Consider the following 23,566-nt stretch of genomic DNA (forward strand, 5'->3'; position numbering starts at 1 on the left):
AAATAAAGTACAACTCCTTTTGCATACACTAAATAAAAATAAGTACAATTTATTGTAAATTTAAAGATTTAAACAACTATTATAAACTGTGAGCAACTGAGCATCACATCATAATATTTGACTAAAAAAATCAATGTATGTATCAGTTATGTCACATTGGTATCCGCGTCGTCTTCTCCCCCGCTTCATCTTCTTCGCCCATCTTCATCAATTTTTGCTGCAAACAGTTAAACATACATATATCCACATATATACATATCAGAGATCATGTAAAGCACCACCACTCACCTCTACCTTCTCACTTTGATCCTCGATTTATCGTTTCCGATAAGTGATCAGAGTTCGCCGGAAATGACGAACTGGAACGCGATCCCGGGCGTTCCGGGTCGACTTCGACCCGCGTTCCAGTTCACGGTTCCATGGGTCGACCCGCGACCCGGGTAACGCTGATCCAGAGGACAAGTGGAATGCTCAGGGAAAATGACAAGGTTGGCTCTAGATAGAGTTGTATTAGTGAGATTCAGTTGTAAGTCATAATTTGAATAGATTGATAGTGATTCTTCTCATCGAAGATGATCTGCGATTGTAAGACATTGTTTATTGATAGTGGTTGGTTCTAATTTCAATATTGTAACCTGGATGCGATCCTGTTTTTAGGGGGTTAAAGTGTTTTCTTTTAAATCTTTTACTAAAGTTTTCAGGTTTTAAATCCTTTTATTTTATTACCTTCTCAAAAATACAGGTTTTCAAAAGTGTTTTAAAATGGTTTTGTGTGGTGACGTCAGAATCCAGACCCCCGGATTCCTGGGCTGTCACACGGTGGGTCGATGTTGGTGAAACAATCAAGATTTCAGAGGAAATTGAAGCTGGTAAAGCACTGAAAATCTCGATGATATGGAAAACAAATTGTTCGTATTGTAAAGTGCAACTGCTTTTATTCAAGGTTTTATTATCAGCCATATCTAATTAAATTTTTCTAAATGTGGGGGTTGTATTTTGTAATGATATGGGGAACTTTTGGCAGCTACAGTCTTGCTTAATTGAATAACAATGACTGAGCTTGTGATAGGCTGCTCTTCCAACCAGTTGTTTTAGACATGAATTTGTTTTTTCTATTATTCTATATAGTATTGTTTAAATTTGGGTTTCTTGTGCAATGCTTTGTACACATCCATGTTACTTGTGAACTACATCTTCGCATCCTGGGATTTGTTTCCTATTAATTGAGTTTGACTGTCTGATTCACAAACACAGGAAAAACTTACATAAAATTAGCGCTTTCCTTTGATTCAAATAACAATATTTCGAATGCAATAATTACATTTAAACCATTTTTTGTTTGGTATTCCGGGGGTTCGTAGGTTTACAGAGTTTGACATATTGAACTGTTATTTTCTTTTGAAAGAATAATATTATTTAATCAGCTTCTGCTATTTTTCTTTTACAGTTGGGTTTACCTTTTTGTAGTGGTTGTATAAATCTCGAAGATTTAAATTGACCGAAATGTAATATGATTGATGGAAAGAATTGGATTCAACTTTCTATTGTTACACTTTTAATAGAGAAACAATGTTACATATTTGATGATGTCACAGGTGTCTAACTTGTTTAGTGTGCAGAAGCAAATATCAGAGTTTATCGACTGCCAGCTGGATCAGAGTTTAGCGAAGATCAGAGTTTGCAGGCAGCTGATTTTTAGGAGCAGATCTGCATAAACAAGGAAGATAAAGATCAAGGAAGATTGTGCAGATCAGGAAAGCAGATTGATAGCTACTGATTAGATTATTTTAGGAAGCAGATAATTATAAATCAATCAGTAGATATCATGTAACTGTGTATATAAACACAGCTCAGGGTTTACTCTATAGGAGTTTGAATATCGAGCATATTGTTCTTGTAACCCAGCAGCTCTTAGTGATAAGTTATAAATCACTAAGAGAGTATTTGTAAGCTACTGTGATTTGTGAATAAGAGTTTGCTTGAATTATTCTCTTATTTGAGTGTTCTGTTATTGATTGTGATCACTATATTCATTAATATAGTGAGTTAATTCGGCATAACAAGTGGTATCAGAGCGAGCTCTGTTGATATACCTACAGTGAGATCTTAATCACACAATCATGTCTGAAAAATCACAAACTTCAAACAATAGATATGAGTCAATTAGGGTTCCAATCCTTAGGGCATCTGAATATCTTGTCTGGAAGGTCAAGATGGTCATGTTTCTAGAGGCCACAGATCCAGAATACTTGGATAGGACTTATGATGGTCCACACATGCCAACAAAGCTCTCTGTTGCAGTTGGAGATGAACCTCAGAAGATGATTCCCAAAGAAAAGAAGGACTATACTCCTGAGGACATCTCATCAATCAGTAAGGATGCAAAAGTGAAGCACTTGTTGCACAGTGCTCTAGACAATGTTATGTCTAATAGGGTGATTGGATGCAAAACTGCAAAAGAAATATGGGATGCTTTGGAAATCAGATGTCGAGGAACCAAAGCCATCAAGAAGAACAGAAGGACCATACTTACTCAAGAGTATGAACACTTTGATTCAAAAACTGGTGAATCATTGACTGATCTCTATGACAGGTTTGTCAAGCTGCTGAATGACTTGTCTTTAGTGGATAAAGAATATGACTTGGAAGATTCAGATCTCAAATTCCTACTAGCTCTTCCTGAAAAGTGAGATTTGAAAGTAACCACTATAAGAGACAATCATGATCTTGAAGAGATGTCTCTTGATGATATCTTTGGAAGATTGAAAACCTATGAACTTGAGATGGAACAAAGGAGCAAAAGGCATGGAGGGAAACCTAAGCCTGTTGCTCTAAAAGTTCAAGGAGAAACTGCTGTGAAGAACAAAGGAAAAGCACATGTTACAAAGTCTGACACTGAGTCATCAAACTCTGATGATGACTCAGACTCTGATGTTCTTTTAGACTCTGAGGACAGTGATACTGAAATGATGCAGCTGGCAGCATTGATGGTTAAAAGTTTCAAGAAGATGGCTTACACGAACTTCAATAAAGGGAAGAAGTTCTCAAGGAAGGACAGAAACTCTGATAAGAAGGTCTTCAAAAAGAATGAAGGCAAGGAAGAAAAATCTGGAAAAGCTGATAAGTCTAAGTATACCTGCTTCAACTGTGGTGAGAAGGGTCATTTTGCAACTGAGTGCAAGAAAGCCAAGAATGAAAAGGGACAAGCTCTTATCACCAAGAAAGGAAGCTGGGCAGACTCATCAGATTCTGAGGAAGAAGTCAAATATGCCTTGATGGCAAACACTGACAACTGTTCTGAGGTTGTTGAATCTAAGGTACCTCATTCCACTCTTGCTTTTGACACTGAAGATATAACTGAGTTAAGATTGTTTCTTAAAAACTTGCATGTCAGTTATAGAGATCAGACTTTAGAAAACGAGTGATTAAAATCTGAGATCTTAGATGTTAAGAAAAGGAATGATTATCTTGAGAAAGAACTAGTTCAGATTCTAGAAGTTCAGAAAGAAAGAGATGATTCTACTTTCATTAAGAATGAGCTGTTAAAGAAAAATGCCTCTCTTGAATCAGAACTTGCTAAGGAAAGAGAGATAATCAGAACATGGACTAACTCAGGAAAAACCACTCAGAATATCTTAGAAAGTGGAAATTGGAAGAAAGGACTAGGATACACTGATAAGAATGAAGCTGAGTCAGTTAAACAAGAGACGGCTAAAATTGATAGACCTAAGATTGCACCAGTTAGATCTGTTGCAAAATCAAAAGTTCATGAAAAACCAAAGACTGATAAATCTAAACAGGTCAACATAGGCTTAATGACTCAGAAACAACTTAAGCATAAGCTTAAGGAAGTCAAACAAGAAAACATGATTAAGGAACCTAGGAAAAATAGAAATGGGAAGGTAGGAATAAACAAAAGCAATAATTATATGTCTATTCCTAATGCTCCTAGGAAAACTTGTCATAACTGTGGAAATCTTAATCATCTTTCTTCTTTTTGCAGGAAGAATAAGGACATAAATTTTATGTCTCCCAAATCAGAAGTTAAGACTAGGAATGTAAGATTTAGACCAGAAAATCCTTGTTTTCATTGTGGTAGTTTATGGCATTCCATTTACACTTGTAAGGAATACCATAGTTTATACTATGATTATTATGAATTGAAACCCTCTTTGAAGAAAAAGATTGATTCTCCCGGTTTAAACTCTGTTAAAAAGTCTGTTAGCATAAACTATGATAAATCTTCCGCTGCTAGTGTTAACAAACTTAACAAGAACAAAGGATCCAAGCAAGTCTGGGTCCTTAAAACTAACCATTAGTTGTGTATGTGATTGCAGGGCAATAGGAAAAACATCCTAGTTCTGGACAATGGATGCTCAGGACATATGACGGGAAATAAAGCCCTGCTATCAGAATTTGTGGAGAAGGTTGGCCCGAATGTTTCTTATGGAGATGGCAACATAGGGAAAACTTTGGGATATGGCAATATCAATCTTGGAAATGTCATCATTCAATCTATAGCTCTGGTCTCAGGACTTAAGCACAATCTGCTCAGTATAAGTCAAATCTGTGACAGAGGATATCATGTAGATTTCTTTGAAGAACACTGTGAACTGATTAGCAAAAGCACTGGGAAAGTTGTTCTGAAGGGATACAGACATGGAAATATCTATGAAGCCAAGCTTTCTTTAAACTCTGATAACTCTGCAATTTGTCTACTGAGCAGAGCTAGTATTGAAGACAGCTGGAATTGGCACAAGAAACTTTCTCACCTGAACTTCAATAATATAAATGAGTTAGCCAAGAAAGATCTTGTAAGAGGACTGCCCAAATCAGTATTTACTCCAGTTGGTCTCTGTGATTCTTGTCAAAAAGCAAAACAGAGGAAATCATCATTCAAAAGTAAAACTGAGTCCTCAATTCTTGAGCCTTATCATCTACTACATGTTGATCTGTTTGGACCAGTAAATATCATGTCCATTGCAAAGAAAAGATATACTCTTGTCATTGTTGATGAATATACCAGATATACATGGGTATACTTTTTACACAGCAAAGATGAGACATCTTCTCTTCTAATTGAGCATGTCAAGCAACTGGACAAAATTTCTAAAGATGCAGTAAAGATCATCAGAAGTGATAATGGCACTGAGTTCAAGAATTCTAAAATGGAAGAGTTCTGTAAATCAAATGGAATAAAGCAAGAATTCTCAGCACCTGGAACACCTCAGCAGAATGGTGTAGTTGAGAGAAAGAACAGAACTCTAATTGAAGCTGCTAGAACCATGCTGGAGGAAGCAAAATTGCCAACTTACTTCTGGGCTGAAGCTGTGCAAACTGCTTGCTTCACACAGAATGCAACTCTGATAAATAAGCATGGGAAAACACCATTTGAGATGGTTAAAGGCAGAAAACCAAATCTGAAATACTTCCATATATTTGGGTGCAAATGTTTTGTTCTCAAAAGTCATCCTGAACAGTTGACCAAGTTTGACTTAAAAGCTGATGAAGGAATCTTTGTTGGCTATCCTCTGTCAACAAAAGCCTTCAGAGTTTACAATCTGAGAACAAGAGTAGTCATGGAATCCATCCATGTATCCTTTGATGATAAGAAAATAACTGGGATGGAAGATTTTGATGAACATGAGCAACTGAGATTTGAAGATGAAGATGCATTCTCTGAATCAATAAACTCTGATTCTGAGATCATATCAGAGTATGTCACTCCACATCATCAACCTCCAACACAACTAGCTTTTGATGAAGCAGTTGCAAAGAATTTGTTTGAGAAAGAGAATCCAGGAATCTCAATTGAAGCTATTAGACTTGAAGAAGAGAGATTAGCTGCTGAGAAGAAGAAGATCAGCAAATCAAAGTCTGATGAGCAAAAACAGATCATTGATCCTTCAAAGAAATTGTCATCTTCAAGAAGAAAAGGGATAGTGATTAGTGAAGTGAATTATACAGACATCAACAAACCAAGAGTTTATCAAGCAAAGTCTGATGCTGCTTCAGGAGATCAAGAAAAAAATTTCATTGATGGTGTTCCATCTAGGAAGCAGACTGAATCAGAACCTGCTAAAACTCTTGCCACAATACCAGAGTCTGTTGATCAAAAATCTCCAAATCAGAATTTAGCCTCTGACATTGCTCAAGCTGAAATTCAGGAAGAAGATCAGACAGTGATAGCCAAAGAGAAAGCTACTTGGTTAAAATCAACCTCTGATAGTGCTCAAGTTGATAAAGCTGAACCAAAAAAGAAGAGCTTGTTTGGAAGCCTTGGTACAAGTCAGTACAAGGAAAGCTCAATGCTTGCAAAAATCAGAACTCAAGGAACCAGAGGAAAGAAGGCACGTGATACAACTGGTCTGGGTCACAGAAAAGAGAAAATTCAGACAAGTGCAGCAACCACTTTATGAGATCCATATCCTCTGACTGAGAAGGTAGGAGAAGCTGTCACTCAGAAAGACCTGGACAAAGTAGAATCAGTGCATATTCTCATGGATACACATGATGGTTCAACAGAAAAAGAGAAGATTGCTGTGTTTCTGGAATCTGGCAGAGTTTATAGAATCTCAGAAGCTGACCTTTTGCTGAAATCTCTGAGGAAGCTTGAACACTTTCACTACATGCTGAAAATTAAGAATGAAGCTACTCAGAGATGGTCTGATCTGATGAGGAAGACTATCCAAGAGAAAAGAAGATTCTATGGGATAAAGTCTGACGAAGAATACACTACAAAGATAGCTCAAGATGATGGTTCTGAGATTGATATGCAGAAGAATAGATCTGTCATGGAGACTATAGCTGGAACCAGACTTTTGGGTTACAACAATGATGCAGACAGACCTAGGGTCATTCAGCTGGGAGATGCTATGGCCAGAAGCAAGTTAAATGCTTTGAGAGCAGCTATCTATCAGACTGGGGAAGATAATGAAGAACTCAAGAATGTTAAAGCCCAGATGATACAGACCTTGAAGCTGAAAGAAGAAAATCTGATAAACCAGTTTGTCAGAGAAAGCTATGGATATAGGTTAATCTGATAGATAGTTCTGCTGGTTCTGTAAGTTGTAATTAGTCTTGAAAATTAATTATCTTATGCATTTGTTCTTGATTGTTTTTGACATCATCAGTATATATATATAGAACTTGTTCATTCTGTCTAATGCACAAGTTGAGGGAGATTGTTACATATTTGATGATGTCACAGGTATCTAACTTGTTTAGTGTGCAGAATTAAATATCAGAGTTTATCTGGAAATCAGAGTTTATGAGACTGCCAGCTGGATCAGAGTTTAACGAAGATCAGAGTTTGTAGGCGGCTGATTTCTAGGAAAGGATCTGGATAAACAAGGAAGGCGAATATCAAGGAGATTGAGCAAATCAGGACAGCAGAAAGATAGCTACTGATTAGATTATTTTAGGAAGCAGATAATTGTAAATCAATCAGTAGATATCATGAAACTGTGTATATAAACACAGCATAGGGTTTACTCTAAAAGAGTTAGAACATCGAGGATATTATTCTTGTAACCTAGCAGCTCTTAGTGATAAGTTATAAATCGCTAAGAGATTATTTGTAAGCTACTGTGATTTGTGAATAAGAGATTGTTTAAGTTATTCTCTTATTGAAGCGTTTGTTATTGATTGTGATCACTATACTCATCGATATAGTGAATTAATTCGGCCTAACAGGGAGCACTTTGACAATGAACATCTGGACGAAAATGATGAGAACTTAACAGAAAACACAAACTCTGATACCGATTCATCAAACTCTGATAATTCTACATCAGAAAATCATGAGAATACATCTTCAGGGGGAGCATCACAAACTCAGAATGCTCATGAAGACAGCATGAATCACGGGGGAGAAGCATCAGAGAATCAGAATGACACTGGAAATAGCATGGATTATGGGGGAGGATCAAATTCCAGAAGTCAACTGCCACATGAAAGAAAGTGGACAAAGTTGTTCGCACAAAATCACGCAAGCGTACGTGGTCACAAGTTATATAGAATAAAATTAAGTTCGTTCCCACAGAGACTGGTGTATTTAAGAATATGCACTTATGCAACAATGTATGGCTATTATTCAATGCTTAGACAAGTAACAATCGGGGGTTGATTAACTAAATTAACTAATTAAAGTTGAATTATAACTAAGAGAATTTAAATCGAAGTACTTATGAGAATAAAACATGGGATTCTAACTTCATTATATACTTTATTCAGAGTTATGCCTTATCGATATGTGATGGTTGATAACTAATCAGATAACACGAGACTGATACACGCTAACTGTCGTTATACGTGCACCATACTGTTTCACATCCACAATTAAGATAGAAGGAGAACAGACACCAATTATGCTTAGACCCTATATGTCTATAGAATTTAAAAACATAATGGTTGAAGAGCAAGTTATCTATCAAGATTACATAGGGCGATGCAAGATGGGTAAAATCACATCACAGGTCATGTTATCGAACATGAAACCTATGCTCGCATGGCAAGTTCTAAATCAATATATCCACTGTCTCTTCAATAAAGATTAACAAACAAACTAAGATGTTAGCTACACATCCAAGACGAATAAGCACAACCAATACGAGGAAATCAAACCATTACACAACAATTTAAGGCAAATCAACTACTGACATCCATATAAATCCGCTAGAATCACATGATAATGATTAGTTCATAATCGAACTTCTCATCATCATGGGAATAAGAGTAAACATGGTAGGAATAAGTCTAAACAAGATAAAAGTAATAGAATAAGAGTTTCGAAACAAATCCCAAACGAGCATCCAAAGTTACGCCTACTTTGAAGAATTACAAAGATGAAAAGCTATGAAAACAATGAGTCTAGATCTTCTTCATAGCCGTCACGTGCTCCTTAGAATGGTTCTAGGTTATGTTTTAGGTCCCCCAAGCCTTCCTTTAAGTTCCACAGCAAACGGGCCTTCAAACGGATCAAAAACGAGCGAAACGGGCTTTTTTTCCCATCCAGAGTAGCGTGGGCGCGCTACAAAGTAGTGTGGGCTCGCAACTCGGTTACTGTAGCAGCGTGGGCGCGCTACTTTGGAAGCCTCGCTTCTTTTGGTGCTTCCATGGCTCATAACTTTCTCCTCGTTTATCCAAATGCTTCGCCTTTTTTTTCACTTGTAGCTATGGATCTCCTCTCCATTCTCCTTCTAGGAAACCTACACAACACAACACAAAAACATATCAAAAACATCAAAAGCTTGAGGCCAGATCATCAATTTAAGTCAAAACGAAGGCTTCCAAGTGGATATAAAATCCACTTATCAAAAGTCTCACACACCAGATCTAATAATTGGAGATCCAGATGCTGGAGTACAAACCAGAACCGCAACAACAAATGAATGCCTATTTCATTCATTTTTATCTCCGTCAGAACCTAAGAAAGTGGAAGAGGCTCTTCAGGATGCTGACTGGGTGACAGCAATGCAAGAAGAGCTAAATGAATTTGAGAGAAACAAAGTCTGGACATTAGTACCAAGACCAAAGAACAGATCAATAGTTGGTACCAAATGGGTGCTCAGAAACAAAACAGACCGTGATGGCATAATTACCAGAAATAAAGCCAGACTGGTAGCCAAGAGGTATTCTCAACAAGAAGGAATTGACTATGATGAGACCTTTGCTCCAGTTGCCAGATTAGAAGCAATCAGAATCTTTTTGGCCTATGCTGCACACAAGAAATTCAAAGTTTTTCAGATGGATGTGAAGAGTGTATTTCTCAATGGGGGAGCTGGAGGAAGAAGTGTATGTTGAACAACCTCCAGGTTTTGTAGACTCTAAATTTCCAGATCATGTCTACAGACTTGACAAGGCACTCTATGGACTAAAGCAAGCACCAAGAGCATGGTATGAAACTCTGGCTCAATTTCTTTTGGACAGTGGTTTCAACAGAGGTACAATTGACAAAACTCTGTTTTATCTCAACCATGGTAATGACCTGCTTTTAGTTCAAGTTTATGTGGATGATATCATTTTTGGATCTACTAATTCTAAACTCTGTGAAAGATTTTCAAAGCTTATGCAGTCTAGATATCAGATGAGCATGATCGGAGAGATGAGCTATTTTCTGGGACTACAAGTCAAGCAGACTGATGAGGGCATCTTCATTAATCAGTCTAAGTATACTAGGAACCTGCTAAAGAAATTTGGTATGCAGGATAGCTCAGCTGCTACCACTCCCATGGCAACAGCAACTAAGTTAGATAAAGATACTGGAGCATCAGTAGAAATTACTAACTACAGAGGTATGATAGGCTCACTTCTATATCTGACTGCCAGTAGACCTGATATCATGTTTGCTACCTGTCTCTATGCAAGATTTCAAGCAGATTTAAGAGAACCACATCTAGTAGCGGTCAAAAGAATTTTCAAATATCTCAAGGGAACAGTTGAGATGGGACTCTGGTATCCCAGAGAATCAGACTTTACACTCATTGGTTACTCTGATGCAGATTTTGCAGGATGCAAAAAATAGACAGGAAAAGTACAAGTGGGAGCTGTCAATTTCTTGGAGGAAGATTAGTTTCTTGGTTCAGTAAGAAACAAAAATCTATCTCCACATCCATTGCAGAGGCAGAGTATATTGCTGCAGGAAGCTGTTGTGCTTGGATTTTATGGATGAAAAATCAGCTGCTGGACTATGGGTTAACTCTTACTCAAATTCCTATTTATTGTGATAATCAAAGTGCTATTTCCATGACAAGAAATCCAGTACAGCATTCTATGACCAAGCACATCAGTATCAGATACCATTTCATCAGAGAACATGTGATGGAAGGGACAGTGGAACTACATTTTGTTCCTACAGATCAGCAGCTGGCAGACATCTTCACCAAACCTCTGGATGAAGCAACATTTACCAGACTTGTAAATGAACTAGGGATGATCTTTGGTCCTCTCTAAACTCTGATTTAGTTGTTCACATACATATCTGTTCAACTTACTTGTCACAAGCATCTTTTCTATCTGTTCCTGTCATTCTCTGATGTAAACTCTGATAATTATGCTCTGATATGATAAACTCTGATACTGAAACTCTGGCTCGACAAACTCTGATTGCATGATTTTTGTTCTGATTAGTAATATTCCTGCGAAGAAACTGTTACAAATTCTTACATTAAATCTTAAATTACTCAATACTCTGATATTTGTTTAGTTGCATCTGTGGAATTTTACATGCACTCATCATGTTCTTAATCTGACACTTAGACTGCCTTACTTCTCAGACTCTAGATCTATAGTCAGTTGTAGACTTTACTTTATTCTCTTTATGAGCACAGAGTCATTAAATCTTAAGTATGGACCCTCAAAAACTATGTTGTCTCTATAAAGAAAAGAAAAATTCACAAAAAAAAGAAAAAGAAAACACTCAGGTACTCCTTTGAGATCTTAGAAATCTTGTGAGAGGGAAGATCCAAGTGCACTGCTGGTATTAAGCAAAATGCATCAGGAAAGCAATGTTTTTTCTTGGTGACTTTTCACATTCTCTGATTACTGGAGAAATACTCTGAGCACAAGTAAATTCATTCAATAATGGTTATAACTCACTTATCCTGAGAAGTTTCTATTCGAATGATTATCTGTAAATTCCATAACGAGAAGCATATGTTAAACACTGATCCATACCATAGTAGGCTCTGTTGCAAATTGAAGTGTTTAATTTAATTTCTGACACGCTGATTCCTGTTAGGAATCAATAATTTTTGATGATAACATAAACACTCTGTAGCATGTCTTACTTGGAATCGTTATCAAATTTCAGTTGTAATTGTTATATTTCTTATCCTGGTGAATTATCAACGGATGGATAGATTAGGGTGACTAATTGTAAGTTTCCAATGCCATGTAATTTTATCTAAGTGAAGGATATTCAACTGATGAGGTTGTAGCTATTCAACTGATGAGGATGTAGCTATTCAACTGATGAAGACTGAACCATGTTTCAACTGATGAAAACCAAGTATTCAACTGAAGATAGAGTATTCAACTGAAGACAAAGTATTCAACTGAAGACAAAGTATTCAACTGATGCTGAGGAATTCAACTGATGAGACTGGAACAACTCTCAACTGATGAAGTCTGTAATTCATTCAACTGATCAAGGAGCTCTCAACTGATGAAACAAAGAGCAGTTGAAAATGTCTACATTTTTCAACGGATGGATCAAAGAGCAGTTGAAAGTGACTTAAGCTTAGTCTGAAAAATCAAATGGATCGAATTACACCAAAATAGACATGGAAGCCTAATTAGGAAAATAAAGAAGAGCCAGAAACATTCTTATCTCATACAATGCAATCTGAATCAAATCAAGATGATAGTCAAAGATGAAGACATCTCAGAAAGCATGTATAAGACAAAGATGTGCATCATTGTTTAGATTAGAGTGCAATTTGTATTCTAGTTAAAAGCTTTGTAAAACTTGGAGTATATAACCAAGTTAGTAGAGTTGAATGTGTTCAACAACTTGAGAGAAAAATCTAAGTGTTAGAAACCATTCGAGTGATGAACCTGTAGCTGTGAGAATTGTAATCAATCCACATATTCTTCTATATAAAATCTCACGGGTGGATCAATCAATCCACTCGTATTTTTAATACTTGGTGTTTTTCTAATTTACTGTTCTTATAGTGTTTGTTTTCTTGAATCTTTTATTTTGTAAAAGATTGTATTCAACCCCCCCTTCTACAATCTTTCTTAGAGTTGGTGTAAAATAACAATTGGTATCAGAGCGAGGTTCCCAACATACAGGGAAAAAGATGATCACCACTAGAGGAAGATGGGAAAGAAGGATGCTGGAGTGAAGATTCCTGTTTTTGACAAAGATAACTACTTTCATTGGAAAGTCAGAATGCATCTGCATTTGTTGTCTATTGATGAAAGTTATGTGAACTGCATTGAAAAAGGACCTCATGTCCCTATGAAAGTTTGTACCAGTATTGGAGCTGATGGTGAAGACATGGTAGGAAAAATGATCAAAACCTATCCATGAATATTCTCAAGAAGATACTGAAGAAGTGCACAAGGACAAGAAAACCATGAACCTTCTGTTCAATGGATTGGAACAAGAAATGATTGATAGTGTTATCAGCTGCACAAGTGCAAAAGAAGTTTGGGACATCGTCAGGACTATCTGTGAAGGGAATGAACAAGTGAGAGAGAACAAAATGCAGTTGCTGATTCAACAATATGAGTCTTTCCATTTCAAGGCTGGAGAAAGTTTAAGTGACACATTTAACAGATTTCAAAAGCTGTTAAATGGTCTGAAACTTTTTGGAAGAATATACCAAGTTAAGGACTCAAACTTGAAATTCTTGAGAGCTCTTCCCAAAGAATGGAAACCCATGACAGTCTCTCTCAGAAATACTCAAGAATTCAAAGACTACACTCTTGAGAGACTGTATGGAACCTTGAAGACCTATGAGCTTGAAATGGAACAAGATGAAGAGATAGAGAAAAGCCAAAAGAAAGGGTACTCATCTGTGGCTCTAGTTGCATCTCTTGATGAAACAGTCAAGGACAAGGGAAAATCTCTAGCTGAAGAAACTGAGAAGTTGGACAATGAAGAGAGCTCAGAATCAAGCAAAGGAAAAGGAAAAGAAGTGGCTGATTCTGGAGAAGAAAGTGATGGGATTGATGAGCACTTGGCCTTCTTATCAAGAAGATTCTCCAAACTAAAATTCAAGAAGAACTTCAATCCTGCAAAATCTTTTAAAGGCAATTCCAAGCCTGACAGAAGCATGGTGGATAGATCCAAATTCAAGTGCTTCAATTGTGGAAATGCAGGCCACTTTGCAAATGAATGCAGAAAGCCAAAAGCTGAGAAGAGGTCCAATGAACATGTAGATTACAAAAAGAAATATTATGAACTTCTCAAGCAAAAAGAAAGGGCATTCATTACAAAGGATGATTGGGCAGCTGGGAATGATTCTGATGAAGAAGAAGAGTTTGTCAATCTTGCTCTCATGGCCAACTCCACCGATCAGGAGGAAAACACTGGAAGCAGTAGTCAGATATTAACTGCAAACTTAGTAGAGTTAACTAAAGATGAATGTAATGCTACCATCAATGAAATGTCTACTGAATTATATCATTTGCATGTCTCTTTAAAGTCTCTTACTAAGGAAAATAGTAGAATTAAGGAAGCTAACACCTTTCTCAGTGATAGAAACAGTGCTCTAGAAACTCAATTCATTGAATTTGAGAAGCTGAAGATTGAATGTCAAACAACCAAAGATGACCTTTTGGCTGTCTTAAAGAGAGAAGAGATCATAAGAAAACAGCTGGATAAGGAACAAGAAATCATTGCCAAATGGAAATCTGGGAGAGATGTTTACACTAATATCATTAACATGCAAGGAAGAGAAACCTTTGTTGAGAATGAATGGAAAAGGAACAAGAAAGCTCTTGAGATCTCTGAGGATAGCTCAAGTGATGAGAATACTGATGATGATCATCAGTTGAAAACCAAAACTTCAACTGATGAAAGTCATCAGTTGAACAAAGACTCATCAGTTGACAAAAAGGTCCTCAAGAAACTTAATAAGAAATATGGTCCTGTTAAGAGGAACTTTGTTAAAGGTGAGGAGAGTCCTTCTAAGACTAGTGAGAGTGTGAATAACATTCCCAATTGTAGTAACAAGACCAAGAAGAAATTGGATGCTAGTGAGACTAAATCAGAAGAGACTAAAAAGAAAAAAGGGAATTGAAATGGTAAGATTAAATGCCAATGTTATTAGGAAAACTTGCAGTAAATATGGTAGTGTAAATCACTTATCTGCTAATTGTAAAACTGTGATTGCTCCTAGTTTATCATTGCCTATTTCTATGCCATCTGTTCCTCACATGAACTTATCTGCTATGAACATGATGCCTGGTTTATTGCCTCACAATCCATATTCTCAGACTGGAATGCCATATATGTTCAATCCATATTTCAGTGCCTTTAACATGCCTCAATTCCATTCAAACTTGCATGGTATAAACAATGTATGCATGCCTCAAATGCCTGTGTGTAAAAGCAATGTTAAAATTCCCACTTCTCAATCGGAACCAAAGATTGAACCAGTTCAATCCAAGGGAATAATTGAGAATGAAGGGAGGGCTGTTAAGACTAACAAATCTGGACCCAAAGCAATTTGGGTACCAAAATCAACTTGATCTGTTTTGGAAATGTGTACAGGGAAACCATAAGAAGAATTTGTGGTACTTAGATAGTGGATGCTCCAGACACATGACTGGTGATTCTTCCCTGCTCACAAAGTTTGTGGAGAAAGCTAGCCCTAACATTACCTTTGGAGATGACAGCAAAGGATATACTATGGGATATGGCTTGATAGCAAAGTGTTTTTCTGGCAAAATTAGTAATTTCAATGCTATTACTTCTCAAATTTTGCAAATGCTATACATGTTCCTGACAAATGAGTACTATAACTTTGGCACTTTGATGATCCATGAAATTGGGGAGAAGCTAGGTGATAGAACTGATAAGCCTAGGAACATGTATTATGTTAGATTTTTAATGATGCTAGGTAATCATGTTGATGATAAACTAGTTATTTCTAACAAGGAAGCCAAGCTTCCCAGTTTTGTGCAGGAAAAGAGAGTCTTTAAAGATCTCTTAAGGATGAATTTATACCCCTCTTTAGAGGTGGTCTACCTGCCAATCATGGATCCTGAAAAAGAGAAAGAGGTACATGGCTTTCCTTCCACTCCTTCTCAACCCTCTACTGCTTTGCTTTCTGCCATCAGGGCTGTTGAGGAGGCCCATCAACAGTCCACACAAGTGGCAAAACCTTCCAAATCCAAATCCTCTAAACCAACCTCAAGTGCCTCCCAAAAGGCACCTGTTGTAAAATCCAAGAAACACAAACCAGAGGGGAGTGTGATTGGAGGAAGTGAGGGGGAGGGAAAGGGTGAACATCAAAGAAGCCCTAAGGATAAGGTTGGAGAGATGAGTGCTAACCAGCCTAGCCACTCTGCAGTCTCCCAAAAGATTGTAGATGTTAACAAGGAAATTAGCACATCCCTAGCAGCATCCTCCCAAAAGGATGTTGCTATTGAAAATAGTCGCCAGCCAGGGACACAGCAAAAGAGGGGGAAGGACACTTAGTCACCTATCAAAGCCTATCGGAGAAAGAAGCTTAAGAGTGACAAGTCCAAGCACCTTGCACACACTCAGGCAACAACTCTGGACTCCATGCCTGAAAATTCTCAAAGTCAGCTTGATGTGACTCCAATAAATGTGGAGTCACAGCCCCCTTCTTCTTCTCAGAATTATATTTGGCGCATGTCTAATGCAACTCATCTGAAACTCCATGATAGTGCCATCAGAATTGGGGGAGAAGTTAGGGTTATGTCGATTATTGTATAGTGTCAAATAGGAGAGACCAATCCTCTTGAAAGATTGGCGAGGCTCTTTTGCTAATGCAATACATAGACAATAGCAGTCATATCTTGGCTTACTCATCTCTGAAGCATTATAATTATTCAGTATCATTGTTGTTTCTTCTTGCATAGTTAAATAAATACTTGAAGTAAGAGCAATTCATAGGCATAGCATAGTTTCCAATGATAAGAAAATTAAGGTTGTTTACAAACTCAATCTCTTCTTATAACTTAGACAATGGCCAATAGCAACAAAATCCTTTTTTCCTAAAATTCAACGCTCACCATCATTGCTTCCACCTGCCAAAGCCTTGCTTAGAAGTTCTCCATCCGACTTTGTGATAACCACAAACGGAATATTAATATTAAGGGTTTTAGTGTTTGAACAATCTATCACAGGTAGCCCACCTAAGAAGTGTAATAAGTAAATACTATGTCAGTTCAGTAATACTTTTCAATTATGATGTATGAGAGTTGAGCACCTCTTATATATTTATGATTAAACATCAAGTTGAGCTAGTAATACATTCAGCAACTCTTAAGGCTACCTTCTTCAGTATTTATCACCAACAATCCAGATGCACCTCCTGATTGTGCCACTTCAGCCTTCCTTGAAAAATCACAGCTCCCACGTTGACATATTGTAATAGATCCAGATAACTGCTAATATATCAAAAGAAGTATATTTTAACCACTTGGAAATGTGAATTGTTATACATAAATCTCTGTATGTAAACATTTTCATCTTCAAACTTTTATATCTATAAAGAGCGCATCTGCAAATATACAAAATATACTTTAAACATTAAAAGATTGTGAAGCTTTTAAAGCATTTTCCAATCAAGAGAATTAGATTTGGAACTTAGCATTAGGTTCAAGCAGAGTCCAAAAAACAAATTGCAAACTACATCTTGACAAGCAAAATCTAAACCTTTTTTATATCAACATTTATGATGTTTAAGTTTCTGATTATATATAGTCAGCTCCTACAAATTCAAAATACGAGATGAGAGCTTTTGTTGCTGACATGTAGCACACTCCTGGACATACTTAGAATTTGCCTCCCGCATATTTGACCACTACCACTCTCTTGCCCGTCTTTAGCGGAGTTAAATCACCTATCCCCCCCTACTGAACACTCTTGCAATAGCCTAGTGACCAGTGCTGAGTATTTGAGAACCACTATCCTGCCTTTGTACCTAAAATTGCCATATTCGACAGTGAATTCCTTGAAAGCTACGAGAATATTCTAGGCTACGTGCTGACTGAACAGATCCCCGTGTATATGCAATTGTATATCCGCCCATTGGGCGCCACAAGTTATCATTTGGTTGAGTTCAATGGAGCCTACAAACTTCACAAAAAGCAGATTTTTCACTTTCTTGGCAGCCCATGGTTTATAAATAACATCAAAGTCATAACCTGTTAACTTGCTAACCCACCTCTGGTATTTCCACCCTATTTCTCTTAGTTCCATCAAGAACAACAAGCTTTATTAGTCTGTTTGGATTAAAATTTTCATCCCACAAGAAATGCCTCCATTTTTGCACTGACGTGACGATTGCTGTCAACACCTTTTCACTGATGGACTTCATTCTTTCCCTAGGACCTAAATTTTTACTAAAAATGCTACTGGGTGTTTGTTTTGGTGCAAGATAGCCCCTGACAAAAAAAAACTAATCATTTATTACTAATACAAATGAGATGTTAAAAATTGCACATTACTGGCGTTGTCATGGCACCTTTAAATGCCTCAGAAGCATGTGTTACTGCCTCACTCCACTTATAACAATCTTTTCTAGGTTTTCCATCAAGGCAAAAGCGATATTAATGTACCCTTTTACGAGTTTCAGGTAATACCGTGTCAAACCTAAAAACCCTTTGTTCTTCCAACTAATCGATTCATTGATTTTATGTAAAGGGCGATTGATTATATGCTCTACCAAGTTAGCAGGAAATTATCTCATACAAGCTACATAACAATAATTGTGTCAGTTTAGCCAACTTTCAAGATCACGACTATACTACAAACTCTTCACAATCCTAAATGCCTGGGCTTCTCTAAACCCTCTCAACAGAACAATTTTATAACCAACTTTCTTGAGTTTATTTCTATTCCACAAATATACGACACTTTTCACAATTCTGAATACCTTGACCTCCCCAGACCATATTCTTGCCCCATGCTCCACTTAGCAACGTTCAAAAATCCGAAGCCCAATCCAAACCGGCTGGAAATCAGGTGGCGCCTAGATGAGTTAGGCGATGCCGGCGAACTAGGCGTTCAACTATATATTTTTATATGAAAGCAAATTAGGTGTACAAATATATATATATATATATATATACACGAAACATTTTTCTAATATATGATTTGACTACGTGATGCATGACAGAATATCGAAACCAATAATATGCAAGTCATTATACGAATCCCAAAAATATTTATTCAATAATATTCCAAGAAAAAAAGGATAGTCCAAGCTTCGTAATAATGTGGGGCTTACAATGCTTATATAGGAACAGAAACCCTAATAATGTAACCTAATGGACTAAGACCCATAAACAATTGGGCTTTACTATGAATAAACTACTTAATATATACTCCTAGCCCCACTTATAGATATATATAGATAAAAACATTATATATCTCTATACTAAACAAATTTAAACTAATTCATATATATATATATAGAGAGAGAGAGAGAGAGAAAAGTTCTATGGAGACTGATTTTTGTGGAGGCTTTAGAGACTTAATCACATCCATTCATTTTTCATACATCCAAGGGCTGCAGATATTTGTCCTGCACATTCGTTTTCTCTCCCTATCCTGTTCTGCACTTCTAAATCGGTGAAATCTTAACAAATAAAAATAATAATTCTATATTATTGGCGTTCAATCACTGAAATTCTAACAAATAAAAATAATAATTGCATACAAAACAAAAATGTAGTTGGACATTGCTATGATTGGCACTGAACTTATCGTCGTTGTCCTGCAACGAATTGAATTTGTTGCAAGACAAAATAACACTTAGATATATCACAAAAATGCAGGACAAATTATTAATATTACGTTACTAGAAATGCAGGACAAGAATAGTGTAAATTATAAAGATAGTTTGAATTAAAACTAAAACTCATGCCGATTATCTTGCAGTAACTGAAGCTATTATATCCCAAGAATCTATTCTACAAATTACAATATTCTGCAATTGTTGTTTACTAGAAATGCAGGACAAGAATATTACCAGAAATGCAGGACAAGTCTCTAAGGACTCCGAAATTTTGGGTCTTCACTGAACTCAACTCTCTCTCTCTCTCTCTCTCTCTCTCTCTCTATATATATATATATATATATATATATATATATATTAATTCATCACTATGCTTATTTTATCTTTCAGTAGTAAGATTCATAAACTTGTACCATTTAACCATTTTACTCATAACAAAAGTCTCAAAAATAAAATAAAAATTTATTTCATTCAATCAGAAAAATTAATCTTTACATTACTGTCATTATTATTAAAACAATTATAATATATATCAACATAGTAATATCTATTATATATGCCTGTATATAGCAAAATGCCTTGTTCACCTAATGGATTCCTAGGAGGGTGCCTCACAGCCTACGCGTCAAGGTGATTAGCTATCGCCTACGTTCCTCGTTACATCTTTACAAGTATGCTCCTAATAACCATTTTGAACAATTTCCCATCTACCCTGGCTAACTTCCTTATTGCCATAATAATATCTTCCCTTTTACCCCTTCTAGAAAAAGTGAAAAGAACAGGTGACCAAAATTACCTAATTGATCACTGCATTTATTTCCTTTTCGAAACCACTATCAAAAGGGTTCAACAAATGTTATAATATACACAGATGCAAAATGGTAACGGCACACAAAATGGCCATACTTTTGCATCACTATTCAATACACTAATAAGCATCTGCATCACTAATGAAGAAATGCCAGAAATGGAAAAAAAACTGTTACAATCGATGAGGAAAGAAAATATGACAAAATCAGGTGTTTCAAGCTTGATAGATGTGTTTACATGTTTCAAATATCATATTATATTGCAGTAAGAAAAAACCTTTGATGTTAGGTTGGAACAGCAGTCAACAGGTTGTGAAATAGTAGCCGGTAGTCGAATCCCTTCTTTCTCATGTATAGGTAATGTACCACCGAATAATGCACCCAAGCCTTCAATGTTCTTACCTTCAGTTCCATTAACCCACATCCTAATAATTACCTGAAAAAGAATTAGGAATTATCCAAATAGCGATAACTCAATTATAACCTCATGTTGCATAATGGAACACGTTGAGCTAAAGATTTTTACTGGGCTAAAATATAAGAAAAACACAACATCAATACTTATTGTAGCAGTTAAAAATTGTAGACTTGCACAAAACCATTCCACAATAAATAATAATGAACGGCCAAGAATTACTTATTACCTATCATTAGGTTTGGGCAGATTATACAAACTACAAGATCAAACTTTATAACGTAAAAACATCTCATCACGTGTTTGGTAATGGGGGGGTGAAGATTTGATCCCTGACCTTGGGGGGGGGGGGTAAATGTTACAAAGAAGAATTACAAAATGATGGCATGGATCTAAGCGGTGGATGCAAAATGCGTACAAGATGAGTTCTCAATGTGTAAGAAGTAAGATGTGCAGCAAAGTGAGGTCTCAATGTATAAGAAGTATAAGATGTGCATCAAACGTGATGCAGGACAGATCTATTACACAGATAGTAATAAGCAAGTGATTATTCGAATCCCAAGAATATTTATTCAATAATGTTTTGAAGAAAAAGTGTATAATCCAGACTTCATTAATTTGTGGGGATTACAATACTTATATAGGGCGGTAGAAACCCTAATAAAATAACCTAATGGACTAAGTATCATAAACAAATGGGCTTTATTATAAATAACCTACTTATTTAATAAACAATTAGCCCCACATAAATATATTTAAGTAGAGTAATAAGTAATATTTCTAAATATATATCTAAACAATTTACTAATAAAAATTTAAGACTCCTTTTATTTTCATTTTTGTTCCTCATCAAAACGTCAACTAAAAAGCTACATCTTGTTGTATTTACCATCACTTTCTACTCCTCACATGTAGCCTGTGTTACTGCCTTTTCATTTTGCCTCAGGTACCCAAGTAGGACACTCGACAAGCCGACATGGACACTTGGACTTAAACACTTATTTTAAGCCAAAAACATGTAGATTTTTCAAAATATTACCGAGTCCGGCACATGGACATGGACAGTTCTAACCAAGTCTGTGTAACACAGCATGTAGCTCCACTTTAGTTGAATAAGTATCAGGATAAGAGAGCTATAGCCAGCAGTGGAGAGGTTCCTAATTATCAAGAATTCAAATATATCCCTGATATTTAAAACACTTTGATTCCTAATTTAGTGTTGAAATTGAAAATTACATTAATATAAATAAAATGAAAATCAGTAAAGATAATGCAATTGTGAATAAACAATACGATTGAGGAGAGTGAATACGTATAGCGAGCAGTAGAGAGTTGCCTAATTTACGAAGAATTCAAATACATACCTAATTTACGAAGAATTCAAATACATACAATTACGTAATTTCATAACCTAATTTAGTCTTAAAGTATTATAACTTGTTAAAACACTTCGATTCCTAATTCAATAGGTACATTAAAACAACTAAACTGAAAATCAATAAAGATAACGCAATTGTGAATCAACAATACAGTTGAGGAGAGTGAATACATGTAGCGAGCAGTAGAGAGTTGCCTAATTTTACGGAGAATTCGAATACATACAATTACGTGATATCATAACCTAATTTAGTCTTAAAGCATCAGAACTCTTCGTAAATTAGGTTATGAGATCACATAAACTTGTTAAACCACTTCAATTTCTAATTCAAAAAGTACATAAAAACAACTAAACTGGAAATGAGTAAAGAGAACGCAATTGTGAATAAACAATACAGTTGAGGAGAGTGAATACGTATAGCCAGCAGTAGAGAGGTGCGTAATTTACAAAGAACTTAATTATATCCAATAACATAATTTCATACCCTAATTTAGTCTTAGAGCGTCGGAACTTGTTAAAACACTTGGATTCCTACTTCGAAAACAACTAAACTAAAAATCAGCAAAGATAACGCAATTGTGAATAAACAATACGATTGAGGAGAGTGACTACGTGTAGCGAGCAGTACACAGTTGCCTAACTTACGAAAAATTCGAATACATCCAATTACGTGATTTCATAACCTGATTTAGTCTTAGAGCATCAGAACTTGTTAAAACAACTAAACTGAAAATCAATAAAAATAACGCAATTGTCAATAAACAATACGATTGAAGAGAGTGAATACATATAGCAAGCAGTAGAGAGTTGCCTAATTTACGAAGAATTCAAATACATCTAATTACGTGATCTCATAACCTAATTTAGTCTTACATCATCAAAACTCTTCGTAAATTAGGTTCTGAGATCACATAAACTTGTTAAACCACTTCAATTCCTAATTCGAAAACAACTAAACTGAAAATGAGTAAAGATAACGCAATTGAACAAACAATATGAAATTAAAAAGCAAAAAAAAGGAACCTCTTGAGGAGTGGAGCGGCAAACAGAAGAAGAAGAGGCGATGGCGAGAGAGCAACATAGTGATAATAACAGAATGGCGGATGCCACGTCGGATGCCGCCATTGCTCACAAGCCCTCAATCGTTCTGTTAGATCCAACAAGTGACTGAGTTTGTAGGTACGACTAGTCAACGGCCAACGGCCAAGTGAAGAGTACCGTGTCCATTTTCATTTTGCAAAATTCATCAATTTTTTATCCAATATGTTATAAGAATAAAATCAACCATACATTAAATTTTTTTATTATTCTAGAAATTTAAAAAAATTATTCTATTGATATACTAGTTTAATACTCCCTTCGACCTTTCCATTTCTTTACGGGTTTTTTTCAATGCTGGACACGTACTTTAAGGTGGATATAAAGTTCATCTCTGCAATTTATTTGTTAAATTTTCTTTTTTATATATTAGACTATAAACATTAAATTTTCATCTAGAAGAAAAAATGAATTA

At 36.0% G+C, this 23,566-nt stretch overlaps 2 protein-coding genes across 2 annotated transcripts; one reads left to right on the forward strand and one right to left on the reverse strand.

Annotated features, from left to right (window-relative positions):
• Positions 1-6,500: 6,500 nt before the first annotated feature.
• On the forward strand, positions 6,501-14,756 carry LOC135152230 (uncharacterized). The gene is made up of 3 exons (XM_064092074.1): positions 6,501-7,006; positions 7,696-7,940; positions 13,561-14,756. Exons 1-3 carry the CDS (start codon positions 6,501-6,503, stop codon positions 14,754-14,756), a joined length of 1,947 nt encoding a protein of 648 aa, XP_063948144.1.
• A 1,952-nt stretch (positions 14,757-16,708) lies between these two features.
• Positions 16,709-23,178, reverse strand: LOC135152231 (signal peptide peptidase-like 2). Its single transcript, XM_064092075.1, has 4 exons — positions 23,077-23,178; positions 20,538-20,696; positions 16,983-17,094; positions 16,709-16,842 (listed from the first exon to the last, which is right to left on the reverse strand). The coding sequence occupies exons 1-4, from the start codon at positions 23,176-23,178 to the stop codon at positions 16,709-16,711; spliced, it is 507 nt and encodes a 168-aa protein (XP_063948145.1).
• Between the last annotated feature and the right edge of the window lie 388 nt (positions 23,179-23,566).

Source organism: Daucus carota, chromosome 4, assembly GCF_001625215.2.
Source record: "Daucus carota subsp. sativus chromosome 4, DH1 v3.0, whole genome shotgun sequence".
Lineage (NCBI taxonomy): Eukaryota > Viridiplantae > Streptophyta > Magnoliopsida > Apiales > Apiaceae > Daucus > Daucus carota.

Excerpts from the sequence above, each read along its gene's own strand:
- LOC135152231 (XM_064092075.1), bottom strand. The coding sequence starts at position 23,178 with ATGGCGGCATCCGACGTGGCATCCGCCATTCTGTTATTATCACTATGT. Across the intron at positions 20,697-23,076 it reads GCCGCTCCACTCCTCAAGAG|GTAATTATTAGGATGTGGGT; the intron begins GTTCCTTTTTTT and ends ATTCTTTTTCAG. Across the intron at positions 17,095-20,537 it reads GTTCCAACCTAACATCAAAG|TTATCTGGATCTATTACAAT; the intron begins GTTTTTTCTTAC and ends ATATATTAGCAG.
- LOC135152230 (XM_064092074.1), top strand. The coding sequence starts at position 6,501 with ATGGATACACATGATGGTTCAACAGAAAAAGAGAAGATTGCTGTGTTT. Across the intron at positions 7,007-7,695 it reads GAAGAAAATCTGATAAACCA|GGAGCACTTTGACAATGAAC; the intron begins GTTTGTCAGAGA and ends TCGGCCTAACAG. Across the intron at positions 7,941-13,560 it reads GGGAGGATCAAATTCCAGAA|TCAAGGACAAGGGAAAATCT; the intron begins GTCAACTGCCAC and ends TTGATGAAACAG.